Source organism: Xyrauchen texanus, chromosome 18 (genome assembly GCF_025860055.1).
Source record: "Xyrauchen texanus isolate HMW12.3.18 chromosome 18, RBS_HiC_50CHRs, whole genome shotgun sequence".
Taxonomy (NCBI): domain Eukaryota; kingdom Metazoa; phylum Chordata; class Actinopteri; order Cypriniformes; family Catostomidae; genus Xyrauchen; species Xyrauchen texanus.
This window is the reverse complement of record NC_068293.1, coordinates 1534952-1555795: the sequence shown is the minus strand read 5'-3', so window position 1 is coordinate 1555795 and position 20844 is coordinate 1534952. Positions and strand designations below refer to the sequence as shown.

Sequence of the window (20844 nt, the reverse complement as noted above, 5' to 3'; positions counted from 1 at the left end):
TACATATCTCATATACATATGTAAATTCACATATTTAATTCAATAACTGTACATACCCCTACCTTGCGCATACATTACCACTTGCACATGTTCATACGCCATTCTGTTATGTCTTATTATATGTATATCTATTTATACTCTTACCTTGTTTAATACTCTGTGTCTCACTGTAATATTCTGTGTGCACTTGTTTCACCTATCACCAAAGAAAAATCCTTGTGTACGTGAGAACACTTGGCAATAAAGCTCATTCTGATTCTGATTCAGTGAAGGTATGCACACCCAGCTATGACTCCGGATAGATTATTATATAATAATGAATACATAGATTTTTTACTAACTTCTGTGTGTACTGTCTGCCACCTGAAACGCATCAACATGCCCTATGTTTGATACCTGTGCCATGTCCTTTTCGAGACGTGGTGTGGTGTGGCACTACTCGTCCGGTGTGCGAATGCCTTTAGACAAATTCAAATACATGATTCTCAGAAGTGTGCATTAATAAATGTTACAGTGTATCTATGTAACTGACCAATGCAGAGCGCTGGTGGCAGGCCAATGCACAGCAGGTACTGCAGCACCATCAGACAGGCAGTGAAGCAGCAGTATCTTGGCCACACTTCACCAATGGCCTTTCTACGTCGACGTGCAAGCACAGTAATCAGACCAAACGAGTGCAGAAGAGCGCAGACATCCATCCGCTGACCAATGACATTCACAGCTACCACAAAACACACCTGATACATTCAAAAAGACACAAAATAGTACAAAGATCCTTTCATTTCCTTTCTCAGCAAAATCTTAAACATTAAATATTAACATTTTGACTTATCCTATAGCTGTAACAATTAAAATGTAAACAAGTTGCCAGATACAGAATTATAGATTATTAAAGCTTTCTAAAGGATATCAGGTAAGTTAACATTAAAAACACTTCTGTAAAACATCTTAATTTTCAATGAAAAACTTAGTAGAGTTCTAATGCAGAGCTGATTTTATTCTGAAAGCCAACAATTAAAAGGTTTTGCAGGGGATAGGCCTCAATACAGGATGAATGTTTTAATTAAAGGCAGATGCTGTTTGCACCCTGGTGCAAATAATGGTAGATACTAATTGCACCCTGGTGCAAACATTGTCAGGTACTATTAGTACTCATGTTTAAATACTAAAATACAGTATATGGGCAACATATACACATATATGTGTTTATTGTGTTATTTTGAGTCCCACAGAAACACTACATTAACCTTTATGACTAAACCTAACCCTAATCTAAAAAAAAACTTTTACAACTGTAACCATAGTTTTACGATGGCATTTTTGGTACATTTACAGTAACCAATAAATGTAACCATGGTTACTATATTACTACCATATTACTGCAACAACATGCAGTAACAACATGGTTAATTGCATAAAAACTGTGGTTTCTGCCAAAAAAACATGGTTACTCCAATATTACTAAAGTAGGCTAATACAGTGATGCAATCTACACACAAGTGATTCCGAGCCGTGGGAACGAGAGCGATCGACAGTCCTCACCTCTAGATCAAATTCCTCTCTGCACTCACAGACATACATCGTGACCAAATTACTGCAATTAAATCTACATTTATATACATTTTTATCTATTATTTAAAGTAGTATTAAAGGAAATATTAAGAATAGAAACAGGAATTCAGATGGAAAAAACAGTGGGACAAAAGGTGTATTCTAACTGGGACAACAGTACACAATCACACACCCCACCCCACAGCAGCAAAACCTACTGTGTCATATATTCCTGTGGTTTCACCAGACTATTGGGTGCAAATAGCTGCACTGTGTGGCAGATGCTATTTACACCGGGGTGCAAATAAACACTCCGTAATTAAAATGCAAACCTATTATACTACTGTACTACTACAAAAGCAGGGAACAAACTAAATAAATGTTCTACCTATACTTGTGATACCCCCAATCCTGAATGTGAATCTTTAATTTGACAACCATGTGCCAAAATATATTTTGTATTGATGTTTTTTTTATTGGTGAGCAAACGTTTTATATAGGCACGGTTTTCTATTACATCACAATCTTTTTAAACTGTTCCTATTGTGTATTTTTTTTTTTACCTCAAGGATGTACTTCTAATTTCATCCTTGTAATTTTATTGTCATGTAATTTTATTCAGATTAAATTAAATGTTTTAACTTAATAACCAGTAAATTTAAGATTATTGGTTATTAATTTAACACATGAAGCAGATGTTTTGTCCAGGACACCTCACAACATTTTACAGTGTATCTTTATTACAGGAGTACTAATATTAATTGAAATATGGTACTGTAAAAAAAAGTATTACAAATGTGGGTCTAATAAAAGATGGTTAGTTAAATATACTGCGATCAGGAACTGGTTTCACATTTCCACAGTAATAGGCCTCAAGCACAGTTCAGATTTGAGAAGAATAGGATTCTTTTCAAATTGGTGAGCAAACACCCAGTAGACAGTGAACAACAGTTTGTGGAGACAGCTGCACAATTACAGTTTTTTTCTATACCAGCCTTTAATTGTGGTGTCATTCAATTTAGACGAATCTGCCCCAAAAACTGTATGTGGGAGAAAAAAAAAAAAAAAGTCACTTCATATTTAGGTCAGACTGTCGGTTTCTCTCTAGGCCAAAGATGCAATATGGACCAGACTTTTAGGTGTTTAGTCAAAGGTCTCGCTAAACAAAAGTACTTTATTACTAATTTCAGTTTAACTATTCTAAAGAGTAAAATGAATCCCTGATAAGTGAAATCCATGCTTGGATGAATGAGATCATTATAAGATTTGATCAGGTTTTATTAATCCCTTCAGCTGTTCTTATGAATACTTGAATTAAACAGTCACAAAAACACACAGCCTGATTAAACACACACAACATGATTAAAAATAGACATTACTTTCTTTATTTTTGATGGTGCAACAAAGTAATATGTCATTAGAAACCTTTTGTCCTGAGTCTTTGGTGAAAATGCCCAGACCCACGAAGAAAGCAGACAAAAATGAACCTATGTTCATATGGGTGAAAATGTCGGACAACTTGATCCAGTGCTATCAAGAGCACTACAGGAAATGATGGATAGAATCACTCAAGTGATCGTGATAAGTTGAGGCTGCTTGCACAAACTATACAAATCCATTCGCAACAGGTTGAACAAGCGACAAGCAGACTCAATGAGGCACAGAATACAATAGCTGCTGTAGAGTCATCTGTTGATATGACAGAAGAGCGCCTGCAAGCCCTTGCACAACAAGTGTTTCGCTCACCGAACACCTGGACAACCTAGAGAACCAAGGCCACAGGAAAAGTTTACGCATCATCGGTCTGCATGAAAACACTGAAGGTACTAACCCGATCTCCTTCCTCCAGGCATGGTTAGTGGAGTTCCTTGGCATTAAAAGCAATGTTTGGAGGGTTTGGTCAAATTGGAGAGAGCACACCACATCCCCATCTCGAAGCCAGCTGTCATGGGTAGGCCTCGCCCGCTTATTGTCCGATTTCACAACTTTCAAGTTAACAGAAGGTTTTAGATGCCTGCAGAAATTTAGCACCTTATGTATCAGAACAGCAAAATATTGTTCTATCAGGATTTCTCCACAGCTGTCCAACAAAAAGAAGGGAGTTCTAAGTAGCGCAACAAAAGCTACAGCAGATGGGGGCCCAGTATGTTATGCAATATCCAGCTAAACTTCGGGTGACCATCGGTAAAGTTATCAAAGTGTGTGTGTCCCTGAAGGAGGTTCTTGCTTTCATTGACTCAACTCACAGAGTTTGTGAGGAACATGCTTAGTAGCTGAACTGAAACAAACTGGACCTGGCTATCTTGTGTAGGCTGAATAATTTTATGGAGCGTCTTGTTTCCTGCCTACTTGGTTCTGTGTTATGGTGCACATTACAGGTAGACTTAAAATATTAGTAGGACTACCTTTGTCCTCTAAATGTGGTCAGGCATAATTTTTATCAGAAATGAGTGTTGCGGGTTGTGTTATTTGAGTCATGTGAGGTCACTGTGCATTCCATGAGTGCTCTGACTGACCTGAAAAATATTTACACAGAATTTTTCAGCAATCATGAAATGTGTCACGTATTTCTGTTGGCTGCTTAAAAGAACTAGCAATGGACAATTTGTGAATGAATAATTCTTTTGAGTCTGTTCTTTTCAGTTAATTGGTCCGGACTGCATATGTTTTGAGGTATATACATGTCCTACTGGATCCCCTTCTTGAGACGTTATACCATTCTTTTGAGAGGCTTATATTTAGTTGATCTTAAAGTAAGGGACAGTCCAGAGGACTGTGGCTCATATTAAAATATGAAAATATGAAATTGCTGTCCAAAGTACTCACACTTAAATTAGAGCAGGTACTGCCAGTTTTAATCAATGAGCATCAAACTGGTTTCATAAGGAACTCAAATACATGAGCCATAATGTCAGAAGGCTTTTAAATATCATCAATATTTTGTCAAAACAAGAGTGAGACAAAGGGTCCCAAATGCAGAAGAACTAAGGGTGGAGTGTGTTCGTAGACAGGTGTATTCGTTATGGAATTCAGGAGCAGATCCGTAGGAAGTGCTGTTGAAGCATGGTGTGGTGCAGAACAAAGCCCAGGTGAAGGAGGGCTGGCATTTCCAGACACGCGGGCAGAGACAAGGAATACTCATCTGGCAATTTATGGGCAGCGAGGACAGACGTACGGCAAACTGGAAGGTAACCACACTTCCCGACATGCGGACAGAGACAGGCAACCAACACACACACACGAGACAGCATCAACTAAACAGAGAGAGCAAGGTTAATGCTTGACAGGTCAAACAATAAACTAGCAAAGATAGAGGGGACACACAAGGAATAAATAGGGAATTCAATTAGTGTTGAATAGGTGTAGCAAGAATGTTTATCAGCGAGAGCAGTTGGAGGAGCCAGGCTGGGGGATTACAGGGTCTAATTCGTCACGCAAATGGGACAAGCAGCAACAAAATGCCAAACGTCCTGCACAAGCAATAGCCACCAGAAACACTGTCTAATGAACGTCGCCCCTGGGTGCCAAGCGATGTGGACAAGTGACCCCACTGTAGGACATGCATCCGAACTGATCGCGGAACAAATAACCTGCCTGCTGGGCACATGGCTGGGGGCGCAGTGTTTTGTAATGCAGCACAGACTGACGCGCTGTGTGTGTGTATGTGTTTATGTTTTTTTATGCTGTTTTAAGTTCAGTTATGTCATTAAAGTTCGGTTGACTTCTCAGCCAGTTTCCGCCGCCTCCTTGCCCATCCTTTACCTGTAACACATGTCTCTTAGCATGTCATTTACAAACCCCTGGAAGACAGTGCCCAATCCAAAAGGCATAACCAAATATTTGAAGTGAGGAGGAGGGAGGATGAGGAGGGAAGATCGTGGCACGGGACCGACTGAACACCGCCCGCAAGTCATGGTACGCTAATGGCACACCGGACAAATCCACCAGTTCATTCTGCAGTGAAACACAAGACTGGACATGGGAGACAGCAGAATTAATACATTGTGACGAACAATAAGAGCTCCAAGCAAGAACATTGTTGGTTGCCCAATCTATGTTTGGAAGGTGCGTTACCAACCAAGGATGCCCCAACACTACCATTCATTTGGGGACCAGATGAGATAAAAGATAAATTAGATAAAATTTGTTCGGAATTTTAACTCGAGATGAGTGTGACTGGCTTAGTGGAATGGGTAATGACTGACAGGGCGTGCCACTGAGAGTGTGGCTCGTCCAATCAGATCCTGGTAAGTTGCCATTTGGAAGCCAAGTCGATGTCAATGAAGTTCCCTTCAGCAATGAGGTGTATGCATTGTGGAAGTCAGAAGCAGATCCATAGGAAGTGTCCATTGAAGCTTGATGTTGTGCAGAACAAAGCCCAGGCAAAGGAAGGCTGGCGTTTCCTGACATGTGGTCAGAGACAAGGAATACTCCTCTGGTGATTCCTGGGCAACGAGGACAGGCATATGGCGAACTGGCAGGTAGCCACACTTCCCGACACATGGGCAGAGTAAGGCAACCAAAAGACATGCAAGACAGCATCAAATAAACAGCTGATCATGTGTGCCGGCTCCAACTGTGAGACACGAGGGAGAGAGAAAAACAAAACAACAGAATAAACCAGCAAACTTACCAGAGTCCTGTCATATCTCACACAAACAGAAACTTGATACTCTAGCTATATCTTTAGATGCCGAAAAGGCCCTTGATCACGTCGAGTGGCCCTACTTATTTTATGCTTAGGTGAAATTTGGGTTTGGGGACAAATTTATGAGGTGGGTTTGGATACTTTGCAATTAACCTTCTGCCGTCATCACTAACGGGCTCATATCAATGAGTTTTTGTCTGGGGGAGGGGCACCAGGCAGGGGTGCCTTCTTTCACCACAGAGGTGCCCTCTTTCACCGCTCATGTCTGCTCTCACTGACGAAACTTTGGCAGAAGCGATTAGATGTGATTAAAAAAATCAGAGGAGTAGCAATAAATGGTAGACAACAGAAGATCAATCTTTATGCATTTGATATCCAGGGTTTTTTTTCTGACCCTAATACATCAGTGCCTGGGCTGGTTGAAGTTATGAAGTCCATTGGAGTATTTTCATGTTAGAGCAGTTTTACAAAATCAGTTTTTTTGCCCTTAGGTAACCACACTTCAGAAACACAGATGCTCTCCTCTCTCCCTTTCAAATGCTCAATGTCAGGTTTTACTTATTTAGGGCTTCATATAACCCCTACATTCCAGCTTATGTTTAAACATAACTTTGTTCTGCTAATGGAGATTTTAAGAAGCGGAATGCTCTTCCTTTGTCGTGGATGGGGAGAATTGCAATTATAAAGATTCATGTTTTGCCTCGCCTGTTATATCCTTTGATGTTGTTGCCTATTTTACTCTCAAGCAAAGTTATAAAGGAGCTTAATGGCTTGCTGTCTTGTATCATATGGATCAAAAGGAAACCAACACTGAAAATCACCAAATTACAGCTTCCTAGTCATAAGGGTGGTCTAGATGTCCCCAATATGAGATGGTATCAACTGGCATGTCAGCTCCGCTTTGCTGCGGAATGGTTAAAAAATTATCCCAGTTCTATCTAGCTTGATCTTGAAGCCGCACAATCTGTGTGCCCTCTTCAAAATCTTTTGTTTATAAATAATTCTACAAAGACAAAAGTTCTATATGACAGCCCTATTATAAAGAACACTCCTAAGGCCTGGTCGCCATCTCGTAAACTGGAGGGTAGATTACAATTTATCTCGGCCCTCACACCAATTCAATATAATCCTGATTTACCTCCAGGGTCAATGGATACAGGGTTTAACGCGTGGAGTTCTTTAGGTATTGTAAGGTTGAAAAATGTGTTTGAGAGTTCTTCACTTATGTCTTTTGAGCAGATTTAATTTGACAAGACAGAATTTCTTTAAGTACTTTCAGCTTAGGTAATTTATTAGCAAAACTACTACTTTGTATAATGATGTTTGTGTTTCTAAAATAGAGAAGGAAATCCTTGAAAAGCATTTGCAAAAGATAATATCAAGCTTTTATGTAACAGTAAGGTCAGAATCTTCAGGAGACACAGAAAACATCTCTTAGGAGAACTGGGAAATTGTCTTATGCTAAAAGAATATCTGTGTGCAATAGGGTACGTGCTATCCAGCTTAAAATAATACACTACTTATATATTACCCCTTATATTAGAAATAATAAAGGATTCAAAACTTTCCCCTTTATGTTCAAAGTGTAACACTTCAATTGGTAATTACATTCTTTGCATATGCATTGCACCTGCATGTTGCACTCTTCTACAGACAAATTCTGTATTTAGAAAAATATTCATCAGATATGGGTACCTTTCCTGGACCATGTTAATTACACTATGGACACATTTTCTATGGTTTAAAATAATAAGCCTGTGAATATGATTTTTTTTTCTCCTTTGTATGTGGACATGTATATAAACGTGTGTGTGTGCGTGTACATATATGTTTATACTGTATTTTTTTTTCTCCCCTCCGCTAACTATGCCTGTTTGCAGAGATCCATATCATTTGGATTTTGATGTTTGATGATTATTCCACTGGAAGCATGAAAAACTGTAAAACCTCAATAAAAAAAGACATTATTAGCATCATATTGCATATCATCTTGTTAAAATAAGAGCTTAAATCCAGACTACGGAGGTTTGTTGGTCTTAGCCAGTAACCATTCTGTTTGGCCTGGACACACAGTCTTGGGCACTTGGGAGACCAGCTGACTGAACACTTAAACTGAACTTACATTTCATCAGGCTGCTTAAAACAAGCCAAGTACAGCAAACCCCCTTAGGATTTAAGCAGTGCATTATGATACGTCAATAAGTTTTACAATGTTCCAGTATTTTATATCCTTTCTCTGCACCTCCAGACCAAACTTGTAGAAGAAATAGTTGGTGAAGTATTTGAGGTAGGGAAGGATGCCCTGGTCCAGATGCTGTCGTGTCACACCCTGGAATAACACACTGCCGTGTGTCACTTTAAGGCCATTTTGGAGACGGTGGTGCAGCTGGTGACGATGGACAGTCACATCAAACACAAGGAGACCTAAAATTAACAGGTGATTCTATGCACATGAAATCACCATAAAAACACAAAATGATATTATTCACCAACGTGAATGTCTAGACAATGCAGTCAATTCAATTGCATAAAAAGTATCACTCTTAATTTCTTTTCACATCACTATTGTGATTTTACAGACATTTTTTACATTCTGGAAAGTTTAGATTTAAAAAAAAATTTGTGAATGTTAATTCTAAAAAATAATCAGCGAAATACCCAGATACAGGACAGGATGCGATCATCACACTTTCTCAGTCCCCCGACCCAAAGTGCTGGATCTACTGGTGCCACATAGAGAACAGAGTTCCTCAAGAGCTCAGCGGTGTTATCACTAGCCCAACTCTCATTAGATGACTGCAGCTAAGATAAGATAAAGGATAAGGCAATAGGATAGAGCAACATGAGGCAGTTAACATTTTTAATTGTCATGTGTCTATGGGAGCAGTCTTAAAAATAATACACAGCCACATACTTACAGCAGTGCAGTTTGAGGAATACTCTGACGGTTTGATGAATTTGAGCTGGTACATCATTTTACACACAACCATCACACATGCCCAAACAGAGGACACATTAAAGGCCAAAGGGCGCATCCTCGGAAATGGCAAAGCAAATGTCCACAAGACCACAAACACGGAGTTCATCAAAGATACCTGCAAAATACACAAGTATGATTAGTAAAACATGCGTGTGCCTGTAAGAGTGTCTGGGCCTTTGACATGTATGGTATGTATCTAGCTAGGGTGACCAGACAAAACTAGGACAGTCTTAATTTTACATTTAAAAAAAGAGTTAAGATATGCATCCAATAGAGTGGAAGAAATCTGATCAATGGCACTCATAAAGCTAGAGATCTGCCGCATTGGGACATAGCAGAAGCATAGCAGATTAAGACCAACGAAACCAAACCTACTGTGATCATTTTGAATGCAGGTGTGACAAAATTTAGTGAGAACTCATTCTTTTGTTTTGGAAGAAAAATTAAATTCTGAAATGAGACCGAATTAACTGATACATTACATTAAGAAAGAAATATATTATATCTTAAAGGATAAACTAGTGATATTTGATAAAATCTGGTCCCCTTTTATATATTTTCTTCAAACTGGTGATTAATATGTTTCTCCTATATCTTCATTGTCTGCTTATGGTATCAGATAGCACTGTGGGTTCATGGGGGAGTTGGTTTTTTTATTACATTTTTTAACCTTTTGGGGTAAATATTATTTCTATATGTGATTTCATGTTTCATGCACATTTGATATAGTGAAAGTTCTTTGTGTTAGCATAAAAAAAAAGTGTAATTCCAAAATAAAAACCTTTAACACAAAATTTTTAGGTTGTACTAGTGAATAGTGGTCAACAGATATATCTCAGAGGCCAATAAATCGGCTGATATTCTCACTTTTTAATTATTAGCATCTGCCCAAATAAATTATCCCAATTGGCCAATGTTTTTCTTGAGGATGCCGAAAATCGCCTGCTTACATATGAAGAGACTGTGACATCTAAATGACCAGTCACGGTTAATTTTGTTCTAACGTGCCATCATGTTACTACAATAACAGACTGGTGTGCAACACAGTGTCACTTAAACAGTCCGCATATCAGTGCCGTAGCAGACACGTTTGAGCTCATAATTTTAAAGTGCTCGCCTGTTTCATTCTCCCTCTCTCTCCCCAAAAGTTCCCTGTAACTTTTAACTGTCTTGTCTAATGATAAAAAGGTAAATATCAAAAAAACTAATATAATTTACCATCTGCAAATATGCTAAGCACATATCTCGTTTAAACAGATGTTATAAACGAACCACACACAACGTCAGTAGATCCAACATGTTGTGGAGCGCTCATAAATCTTCCTCAAAAGCACGGATTCTAACAGTCTCTTCTCAGCTGTTCCCTGTCATCTTTAACTTTCTTTTCTAATGATAAAATGGCACATATCAATAAAACTTGTATTAAATACCATTTGAAAATATGCATATATCTCATTTAAAAATGTCATTCATGAACATCACGAAAATCCAGCGTTTTCTTTCGAGCGCTCATCTAATATATTCCTCTGAAGCGCGTATTCTATCAACCAGAATCAAAAACTTCAGGATCAGTAACAAAAGTTCCTCTCATTCCTCTCATCCACAAATCATGATGGTCTGTTATAATCCATGTGTCACTAACGCCGGTGAAGGCGCCGCCTCAAGTGGTCACCGGAGATCTGACTCACCCGAGTTTTTACCTTGAACTACATTTCCCATAAGCCCGCATACCTGGTCTGATTACCCCACAGCTGTTCCCTATCACATCCACTCTATTTAAGCCACGCTTGTTTGTTCAATCATTGCGAAGTCTTGTTTGCCCCGGCTGCATTTCCGACCGTTACTATTATCTTTACTTCTGATATCTGGTGTAATGACCTTGTCTGTAGTTACCACTACGTTTGTCTGCCGCCTGCCCTTTGTTGTATTAACGCCTGTCTACCTGATTCTGACGTTTGCTGCCTGCCCTGATCCTCTGCCTGTCTGACCACAAACTCTGTTACGTCCTATATTCCTGTCTGCTCGCTCCTTGAACCTTGCCTGATTGACCTGAACCCTGTTACCCAATAAAAACCGCATATGGATCCCAACCACCCTGAGTCCGCGTCACACCATGCAGGTGAATCAGGCCATTTAAACTGTCAGGAGATTGCTGCCTCCGGAGGATGTATAAGGAGGTAGGATGAAAATTTGGTGCTTTTCAAACTGAGTTTCCTGCAAGCTTTTTTCTCTGTAAAATCACTGCCGGTGTACAGAGTAAAATTAAGGCTCCGCCTTTCAAGACGGCACAAAATCTGACTGCACTGCTTGGCTATTATGAATAAAAATATGCCGCATTTGGTTTACGAGACTCTAATATATAAGATAATATACAGTTTTACAACATGAATGCTGCTCAGATTGCATAGTTTGTTGAAGAACGACGATGAAGGGTAATTCTTTCAGGCGAGATCTCCTGTAAACAATGGAGAATATATCAATATTTATCAGATTTATCACTTTTATGGACAAAAAGTGCTATTGGATATTTTTCAAAGAACACGTGTCATGGACAACTGACCCAAGTGTGGTGAACTGAATTCATCTGGTGATCGCGTTTTCAGAACAAAGGTATGAAGTCCTGTTTTGATATAGCATGTTCCCCTTCTGTCGCTCTCTCCACGTTGTGTCAGAGAAGCGACACTAGGGGTCTCTCTTGAGCGCCGATATTCACCTCTGGACTATGAAAAAAGGCCAATGAGAGTTGGCAACCAGTATTTGCATGTCCCGCCCCCAGACATACGGGTATTTAAGCAGCACAAATACGGGAGTTCATTCAGAAAATTTCTTCGGAGCCGATGGTCGTGCATGCAGTCTGCTGCGAGTTACACACCAAGTTCCTGTTTAATCCTCTGACGCTCTGCATGCTGTTGGATCTGACAGCGCACAACAGCGGCTTTCTCATTCGTGCACGGCTGTGCATTCTTGCCCCTGGGCGCTTCGACAGCGCAGACAACTCGAAAGAGTTATTCTAAAAGAGTGAATTTCGCTCTAAAAGAGCAAAACACAGCGGCGTTGAACGTCCTTCTCAGGACGCAACTTTTTAAAGACGATTTTCCGCCTCTGTGTAGTTTCTGGATGCGTTGATTCTCCCCACCTCTGACGGCCATAAAAACTGCCTTGCATTCCTGGGTTGCGATCACATGCAGGCAGCATTTTTATGAATGGTCTATGGTCGTAGGCTTTTTCTTGTAGAGAGAAAAAGCCGCTTCAGCCGCCCCCCGCGCCTCGCCTCCTTCCTACGGGATTGAGGCAGGCGCCGCGGGCGATGTAAACGATCTGGGGACAGTGACGGGCTCCGTTTCGCCGGGCGAACCCCCTCGAAACCCCCCGCCTCCCCGGCACGCTTGCTTGTTTCAGTCTTGTTTCCCTTCCTAAGGTTCGTGTCCGACGGCCAGGCATATCAGTACAAAGTCCTCCCCTTCGGCATGTCTCTGTCCCCTCGCGTCTTCACGAAGGTCGCAGAGGCAGCTCTTGCTCCGCTCCGAGAAGCCGGCATACGCATACTCATTTACCTCGACGACTGGCTCATACTGGCCCACTCCCGAGAGTTACTATGCGCACACAGAGACCAGGTGCTCAGCCACCTCAGCCGTTTGGGGCTTCAGGTGAACTGGGAAAAGAGCAAGCTCTCCCCGGTCCAGAGCATCTCTTTTCTCGGTCTGGAGTTAGACTCAGTCCCAATGACAGCACGCCTCTCCAACGAGCGTGCTCAGTCAGTGCTGAAATGCCTCGCTTCCTTCAAGCCAGGCGCCGTGGTCCCATTAAAACGTTTCCAACAGCTCCTGGGGCATATGGCATCCTCCGCAGCGGCCACGGCGCTGGGGTTGATGCATATGAGACCACTTCAGCACTGGCTCCGGACTCGAGTCCCGACACAGCGTAAAAGTTACCTCTGCCTGCCGCCAAACCTTCAAACCCTGGACAGACCTCTGCTTTCTAAGGGCAGGAGTACCCTTGCAGCAGGTGTCCCGACGCGTTCTGGTCACAACCGACGCCTCCAAACTGGGTTGGGGCGCCGTGTGCAAGGGGCGCGCAGCCGCAGGCCGGTGGAACCGAGGCCCGCTGCGCTGGCACATCAACTGCCTAGAGCTGCTGGCTGTTTTTCTGGCCCTGCAGAAGTTTCTTCCGTTAATTTGGAACAAACACATCCTAGTCAGGACAGACAGCACCACGGTCATAGCCTACATAAACCGCCAAGGCGGAGTACGCTCCCTCCACATGTCATAGCTCGCCCGTCGTCTCCTCCTTTGGAGTCAGCAGCGACTGGAGTCACTGCGCGCCACTCACATCCCCGGCAACCTCAATGTGATAGCGGACGCGCTGTCAAGACAAAGCTTGCCTGGCGGAGAGTGGAGGCTCCACCCCCAGTCGATCCAGCTGATTTGGGACCAGTTCGGCAAGGCTCAGGTAGACCTGTTTGCCTCCCAAGAAACCTCCCACTGCCCGCTCTGGTATGCCCGGACAGAGGCTCCCCTCAGGGCAGACGCGTTGGCACACAGCTGGCCTACAGGGCTGCGCAAGTACGCATTTCCCCCAGTGAGCCTTCTTGCACAGGTGCTATGCAAGGTCAGGGAGGACGAGGAGCAAGTCATTCTGGTAGCCCCTTACTGGCCCATCCGGACTTGGTTTTCGGACCTCACGCTCCTCACGACAGCCCCTCCCTGGCGAATTCCCCTGAGGAGGGACCTTCTTTCTCAGGGACGGGGCACACTCTGGCACCCGCACCCAGACCTCTGGAACCTCCACGTCTGGCCCTTGGACGGGATGCGGAAGATCTAGCCGGCCTACCACCGACCGTCATAGATACAATCAATCAAGTCAGAGCCCCCTCTACCAGGCATCTCTACGCTCTAAAGTGGCGTCTGTTCGCGGACTGGTGTTCTTCCCGAGCCGAAGACCCGCGGAAGTGCGCAGTTAGGTCAGTGCTCGTGTTTCTTCAGGAGAGGCTGGAGAGGAGGCTGTCCCCCTCCACCCTCAAGGTGTATGTCGCCGCTATCGCGGCCCACCATGACACGGTAGACGGCAAGTCTCTTGGTAAGCACGACTTAATCGTCAGGTTCCTAAAAGGTGCCCGGAGGATAACTCCCTCCCGGCCTAACCTGTTACCCTCCTGGGATCTCTTGGTCATCCTTACGGGACTCCAGAAACCCCCCCTTCAAGCTGCTTGACTCAGCTGGACTCAGGGCCCTCTCGCTCAAGACTGCCCTGCTGATCGCGCTCGCTTCCATCAAGAGGGTCGGGGACCTGCATGCGTTCTCTGTTAGCGATGCTTGCCTGGAGTTTGGTCCGGCAGATACTTTCGTGATCCTAAGGCCGCGACCGGGCTATGTGCCCAAGGTTCCTACCATGCCCTTCAGGGATCAGGTGGTGAACCTGCAAGCGCTGCCCCGGGAGGAGGCAGACCCAGCCCTTTCACTGCTGTGTCCAGTACGTGCTTTACGTATTTATCTGGACCGCACACAGAGCACCAGACGCTCTGAGCAGCTCTTCGTCTGCTTTGGGGGACAGCAGAAAGGGAACGCTGTCTCCAAGCAGAGACTCACCCACTGGGTTGTCAACGCCATTTCCCTGGCTTATCACACCCAGGCCGTGCCCCCCCTGCGGGTCCGAGCTCACTCCACCAGGAGTGTTGCGTCCTCATGGGCACTGGCTAGGGGCACTGCCCTAGCAGACATTTGTAGAGCAGCGGGCTGGGCAACACCTAACACTTTTGCGAGATTCTACAATCTCCGAGTTGAGTCAGTATCGTCCCGTGTTTTCTCAGGTAACGAGCCCGTAGAACTCGGTAGCACGCCCACGATCTGACCGGGTGAATCGCTTGCACCTAGCGCCCTTCCCCCTAACCAGGGGAAACAGTGCGCCTTCATTCCCAGGAGATCTCAGGTTTGGGACACTGGTTGATTCCTCCCTAGCCCTCGTGGGTCACAGTTCAGCGGAGGAACTCGCCGACCCAAGCCACTGCGGGTACCGCAAGCTACCCTGTACTGGTATAGGTGCTCCACAGGTAAGGCCTCCTTCGGACTCCCCCTGTGTGTAACACCACGGTTCTGTCCCCTCTGGCGAGCTGACTCCCGTGTTTCCCTTAGGCAGTCACGGCTGCCTCGGTTGCCGTGCTGTATGTTTCCCCCTCTATGAGGCTGGATCCACCACCGCACTGACTTTTCCACATAGGCCCTAAGCAGGCCTCTGATGGTTTTTCCACTTAAACTTGCCTCCCCTCTCGGGTAGGCGTGGCCTCCTCAGGGTCTTCTCCGCCCTGAATAAGGGCTAAGACCCCCTTCCCTCAATGCGTGTAAGGGCCCCGGCCTTAGTTGCTCTATGCGAGAAACAGAGAGAAAAGAGGCCCGGCCAGGCTTGGCCCGTTCCCAGGTTGGCGGCCAGCACCTTGTTCCCCCCTCCAGGGTAACGATAAGGAATCCTGATGGCTTAAATGGGGCATTGGGGAAGGGTACGTGCAGCCTGATACAGTTGGTCGTCCTGCACGTAAGAATACCTGCTCGCTCCTGTATCAGCAGTTCACGTACACGGCTCAGCGCATGGCACTTTTATAAGTGGACCCCTAGCTTCTCTGACACAACGTGGAGAGAGCGACAGAAGGGGAACGTCTAGGTTACATATGTAACCTCCATTCCCCGATGGAGGGAACGAGACGTTGTGTCTCCCCTGCCACGTCGCTGAGCCACTGTTGTGGCCGGACCATTTCCGGCTCCTCAGAAAAATCCTGAATGAACTCCCGTATTTGTGCCGCTTAAATACCCGTATGTCCGGGGGCGGGACATGCAAATACTGGTTGCCAACTCTCATTGGCCTTTTTTCATAGTCCAGAGGTGAATATCGGCGCTCAAGAGAGACCCCTAGTGTCGCTTCTCTGACACAACGTCTCGTTCCCTCCATCGGGGAACGGAGGTTACATACGTAACCTAGACATTTTCATTTGTAATCCTGGTACAAATAACTAAATTGCTGTTTGTGGAGCATTGCTATCATGAACGTAAGAATACCTGAAACAGAGATCGGATATCAATGTTGAACCTTCGACCTTTGAAAAGATGTATAATTTGTTAACATTAATTACATTTATAGAAGGTAAATTATATATTACATCTAAGCAGAGTGAGGTCACCACCGCGTACGGGGGAATTTCGTATCATCAGGTTAATCTTTTATTATTTCTGTTATTATTATTATTTTGTAATGTATTTTAATTGATTTACTATATTTCAAAACAATATTGGGTCGCAAAATCATATATTATTCTTTCTGGTAAATAGAAAATTTCTCAATGTCCTCATTTAAAATAACATACTTCAACATTCAGAGGATGATCTCTTCGTCTTTTGGAGAGAAAAGCACTAACCCTGATTTTTTTTTAAATATTGTATATAGTTCAGATATAATTATATTACTTGAGACATGGAGTTGTTTAGAGTCTCAAACCTACACTCCTTCAAACTACAGAGAGTTATTTATACCTTCAATCAAAACCCCTCATGTTAAAAATGGAAGAGATTCAGGAGGAATTATAGTTTGGTTTAAAGAGCATCTTTCACACTATATTCAACCTGTAAAAAAAGGGAAAACACATATCTGGATGAAAATTAATAAGGAAGTAATTTATTCAGATGAGAACATTTATCTATGTGCAGTGTATATCCCCCCCATACAAGTCCCCCTATTATAATGAGGACACCTTACCAACACTACAGTCAGAGATCATTCAGTTTCAGTCTCTAGGCTCTGTACCGTTAATGAGGGATCTGAATGCAAGAACTGGAAAGGAACCAGACTATATTAGTTCAGCTGGAGATAAATATATTAACAGTACACATATACAGCAGAATCAACTGTACTAAAGCCCATCAGAGCTATGACAACATGATAAACAGACATGGGAAACACGTCCTGCAGCTCTGTAAAAGCCTGGGTTTATATATAGTTAATGGCAGGACAAGGGGAGTCTCTCTGGGTCGATTTACTTACTGCTCACCTCGAGGTAGCAGCACAGTGGACTATGCCATTACAGATATAGACCACAATAAGATCAACTAATTCATGGTGATGTCACAGCTTTCTTTCTCAGATCACAGTCACAAAGTCATTACTCTAAACAAGTCAGCAAATCTGCCATCTTCTAATCAGAAAATTCGATTGTATTCCCTCCCCATTCATGTTCAAAATATGATTTACACATTTATCTACACCAAATTTGGACTAAACAAGAAAAGTATAAATTCGGCAGTAGAACATTTAACTAAAATATTTCATACAATGGCCAGCAAAGCCCTGAGAAAAAGACAAATGTACAGAAGAAAGAAAGAAATTGTTAAAGCCGATTGGTTTGACAAAGATTGTCAAACATCAAGAAAGGAATTACGATCATTATCAAATGAAAAACACAGAGACCCTGCAAACCAGCACACACAATCCACATATCACCAAACCCTTAAAATGCACAAGTCACTAACAAGAAGGAAAAGAACATATGACAGCTAAACTCAACAAGATTGAGGAGGCTGTCAATGAAAACTACTTTTGTGATTTATGGAATAATTTAGAAAAATCAAAAAAGTCTAATCCTTTCCCATCTGTAACCCAAAACTCTGGACAGAACATTTCGGAAACCTCTATTCACAGAATGAACCAAAGCGCAGTCAAAAACATCTGACCTCTCAACTAAATAATCTGGAACACACAAGAAAAGATCAATTAAACCATTTGGACACCCCCATATCTTTAAATGAACTGACTGAAAATAAAAATCTTGTGGCTTGGATGGAATATACAGGTGAAACTCGAAAAATTAGAATATCGTGCAAAAGTTCATTAATTTCAGTAATTCAACTTAAAAGGTGAAACTAATATATTATATAGGCATTACAAGCAAAGTAAGATATTTCAAGCCTTTATTTGATATAATTTTGATGATTATGGCTTACAGCTTATGAAAACCCCAAATTCAGAATCTCAGAAAATTAGAATATTACATGAAATCAATAAAAAAAAAGGATTTTAAATACAGAAATGTCGGCCCTCTTAAAAGTATAATCATGCATATGTACTCAGTACTTGGTTTGGGACCCTTTTGCATTAATTACTGCCTCAATGCAGCGTGGCATGGATGCTATCAGCCTGTGGCACTGCTGAGGTGTTATGGAAGACCAAGATGCTTCAATAGCGGCCTTCAGCTCTTCTGCATTGTTTGGTCTCATGTCTCTCATCTTTCTCTTGGCAATGCCCCATAGATTCTCTATGGGGTTCAGGTCAGGCGAGTTTGCTGGCCAATCAAGCACAGTAATACCATGGTCACTGAACCAGGTTTTGGTACTTTTGGCAGTGTGGGCAGGTGCCAAGTCCTGCTGGAAAATGAAGTCAGCATCTCCATAAAGCTTGTCTGCTGAAGAAAGCATGTAGTGCTCTAAAATGTCCCGGTAGACGGCTGCGTTGACTCTGGACTTAATAAAGCACAGTGGACCAACACCAGCCGATGACATGGCTCCTCAAACCAACACAGACTGTGGAAACTTCACACTGGACTTCAAGCATCTTGGATTGTGTGCCTCTCCATTTTTCCTCCAGACTCTGGGACCTTGGTTTCCAAATGAGATGCAAAATTTGCTCTCATCAGAAAAAAGAACTTTGGACCACTGAGCAACAGACCAGTTTTTTTTTTTCTTTAGCCCAGGTAAGACGCTTCTGACGTTGTTTGATGTTCAGGAGCGGCTTGACAAGAGGAATACGACATTTGAAGCCCATGTCCAGGACCCGTCTGTGTGTGGTGGCTCTTGATGCAGTAACTCCAGCCTCAGTCCACTCCTTGTGAAGCTCCCCCACACATTTGAATGGCCTTTTCCTGACAATCCTCTCCAGGCTACGGTCATCCCTGCTGCTTGTGCACCTTTTTCTTCCACACTTTTCCCTTCCACTTAACTTTCTATTAATGTGCTTTGATACAGCACTTTGAGAACATCCAACTTCTTTTGCAATTACCTTTTGAGGCTTTCCCTCCTTGTGGAGGGTGTCAATGATGGTTTTCTGCACAACTGTCAGGTCAGCAGTCTTCCCCATGATTGTGAATTCAACTGAACCAGACTGAGAGACCATTTAAAGGCTCAGGAACCCTTTGCAGGTGTTTAGCTGATTAGAGTGTGACACTTTGAGCCTACAATACTGAACCTTTTCACAATATTCTAATTTTCTGAGATTCTGAATTTGGGATTTTCATAAGCTGTAAGCCATAATCATAAAAATTATATCAAATAAAGGCTTGAAATATCTTACTTTGCTTGTAATGAGTCTATATAATATATTAGTTTCACCTTTTAAGTTGAATTACTGAAATTAATGAACTTTTGCACAATATTCAAATTTTTTGAGTTTCACCTATATAATGAGATGCTGAAACATAGCAGCCTGAACTGAAGGATGCTTTTCTTAAATTATTTCATCTCTTATTAAAATCAGGACACTTTCCTCAGAATTGGAAGAAAAATCACATAATTCCAATTTTCAAAGAAGGGGACAAGTACAGCCCAAATAATTAATGGGGTATTACAGTAAGCAGCAACCTCAGGAAACTATTCTGTTGCATTATAAATAAACAGATTAGTGAACCTCATTCAAGAACACAAGATACTAAATAAATGCCAATTTGGATTCATGCCTAAACAGTGAACAACTAATCACTTCTACACACTCCACTCATATTATACAGAAATATGTTCAGCAAAAAAAACAAGGCAAAATATTTGGTTGCTTCATTGACTTTAAAAAAGGACTTAGATTCTGTTTGGCATACCAGACTCTTCCTGAAACTCATCCAGAGTGGAATAGGAGGAAAGATATTTTAAAACATAAAAGACATGTGCACAGACAATAAATGCTGTGTGAAGATTAATTACAAAAGAACCAATTATTTCAATCAGACCAAGGGTGTTCGTCAAGGCTGCAGCCTCAGCCCAACTCTATTTAACATATATAATCAATTAATAGGTCACAACCCTTCAAAAGTAATCTTGCCCTGGACTGATCTTAGATGGCAGAGATATCAAATGCCTCCTTTACGCTGACGACCTCCTGCTGCGGTCACCTAATGAAGAAGGACTACATGAAAGCCTCTCCAGAAACGTATAGCAGTGATTGGGCTTTACCAATAAACATGGAGAAGTCTTTTTTGTTTTTTTCAGAAGAAAAAAAAAAAAAGGAAAAAAATCGCATTATGAGCAATAAATATATATTCACAATCGGGGGAACAATCCTTCATCATGCCAACTGCTATAATTATTTGGGTCTTACAATCTCTGCTTCAGGACAATTTGATTTGGCAATAAAAGATTTGACTGACAAAGCCCATAGGACATATTATAATATAAGAAAATCATAATTTAAATTCAACCCCCCATTAAACTGTGGCTGAAAGTCTTTGACAGCATCATCAAACCTATTCTTCTATATGGCTTTGAAATCTGGGGCCCCAAATATAAATTAAATAATGAATCTTGGGACAAAAGCCCTATTGAAATGTTCCACCAAGAATTCTGCAAAAATATCCTGGGAATTCACAGAAATGCTCAGAGTCAGGTTTGTAGAGCAGAACTGGGCCGGTTCCCTCTCCTCACTGAAATCC

At 42.3% G+C, this 20844-nt stretch overlaps 1 protein-coding gene across 1 annotated transcript in view; it reads right to left on the bottom strand.

Moving 5' to 3' along the window:
• Positions 1 to 20844, bottom strand: part of si:dkey-11f4.7 (piezo-type mechanosensitive ion channel component 2) — a 554199-nt gene that overhangs the window by 291492 nt on the left and 241863 nt on the right. The window contains exons 20-23 of the mRNA XM_052147980.1: positions 9118 to 9294; positions 8858 to 9001; positions 8442 to 8642; positions 533 to 737 (exon numbers count right to left, since the gene is read on the bottom strand). Coding sequence (XP_052003940.1) covers positions 533 to 737; positions 8442 to 8642; positions 8858 to 9001; positions 9118 to 9294 — 727 coding nt within the window. The remainder of the gene's footprint in view (positions 1 to 532; positions 738 to 8441; positions 8643 to 8857; positions 9002 to 9117; positions 9295 to 20844) is intronic.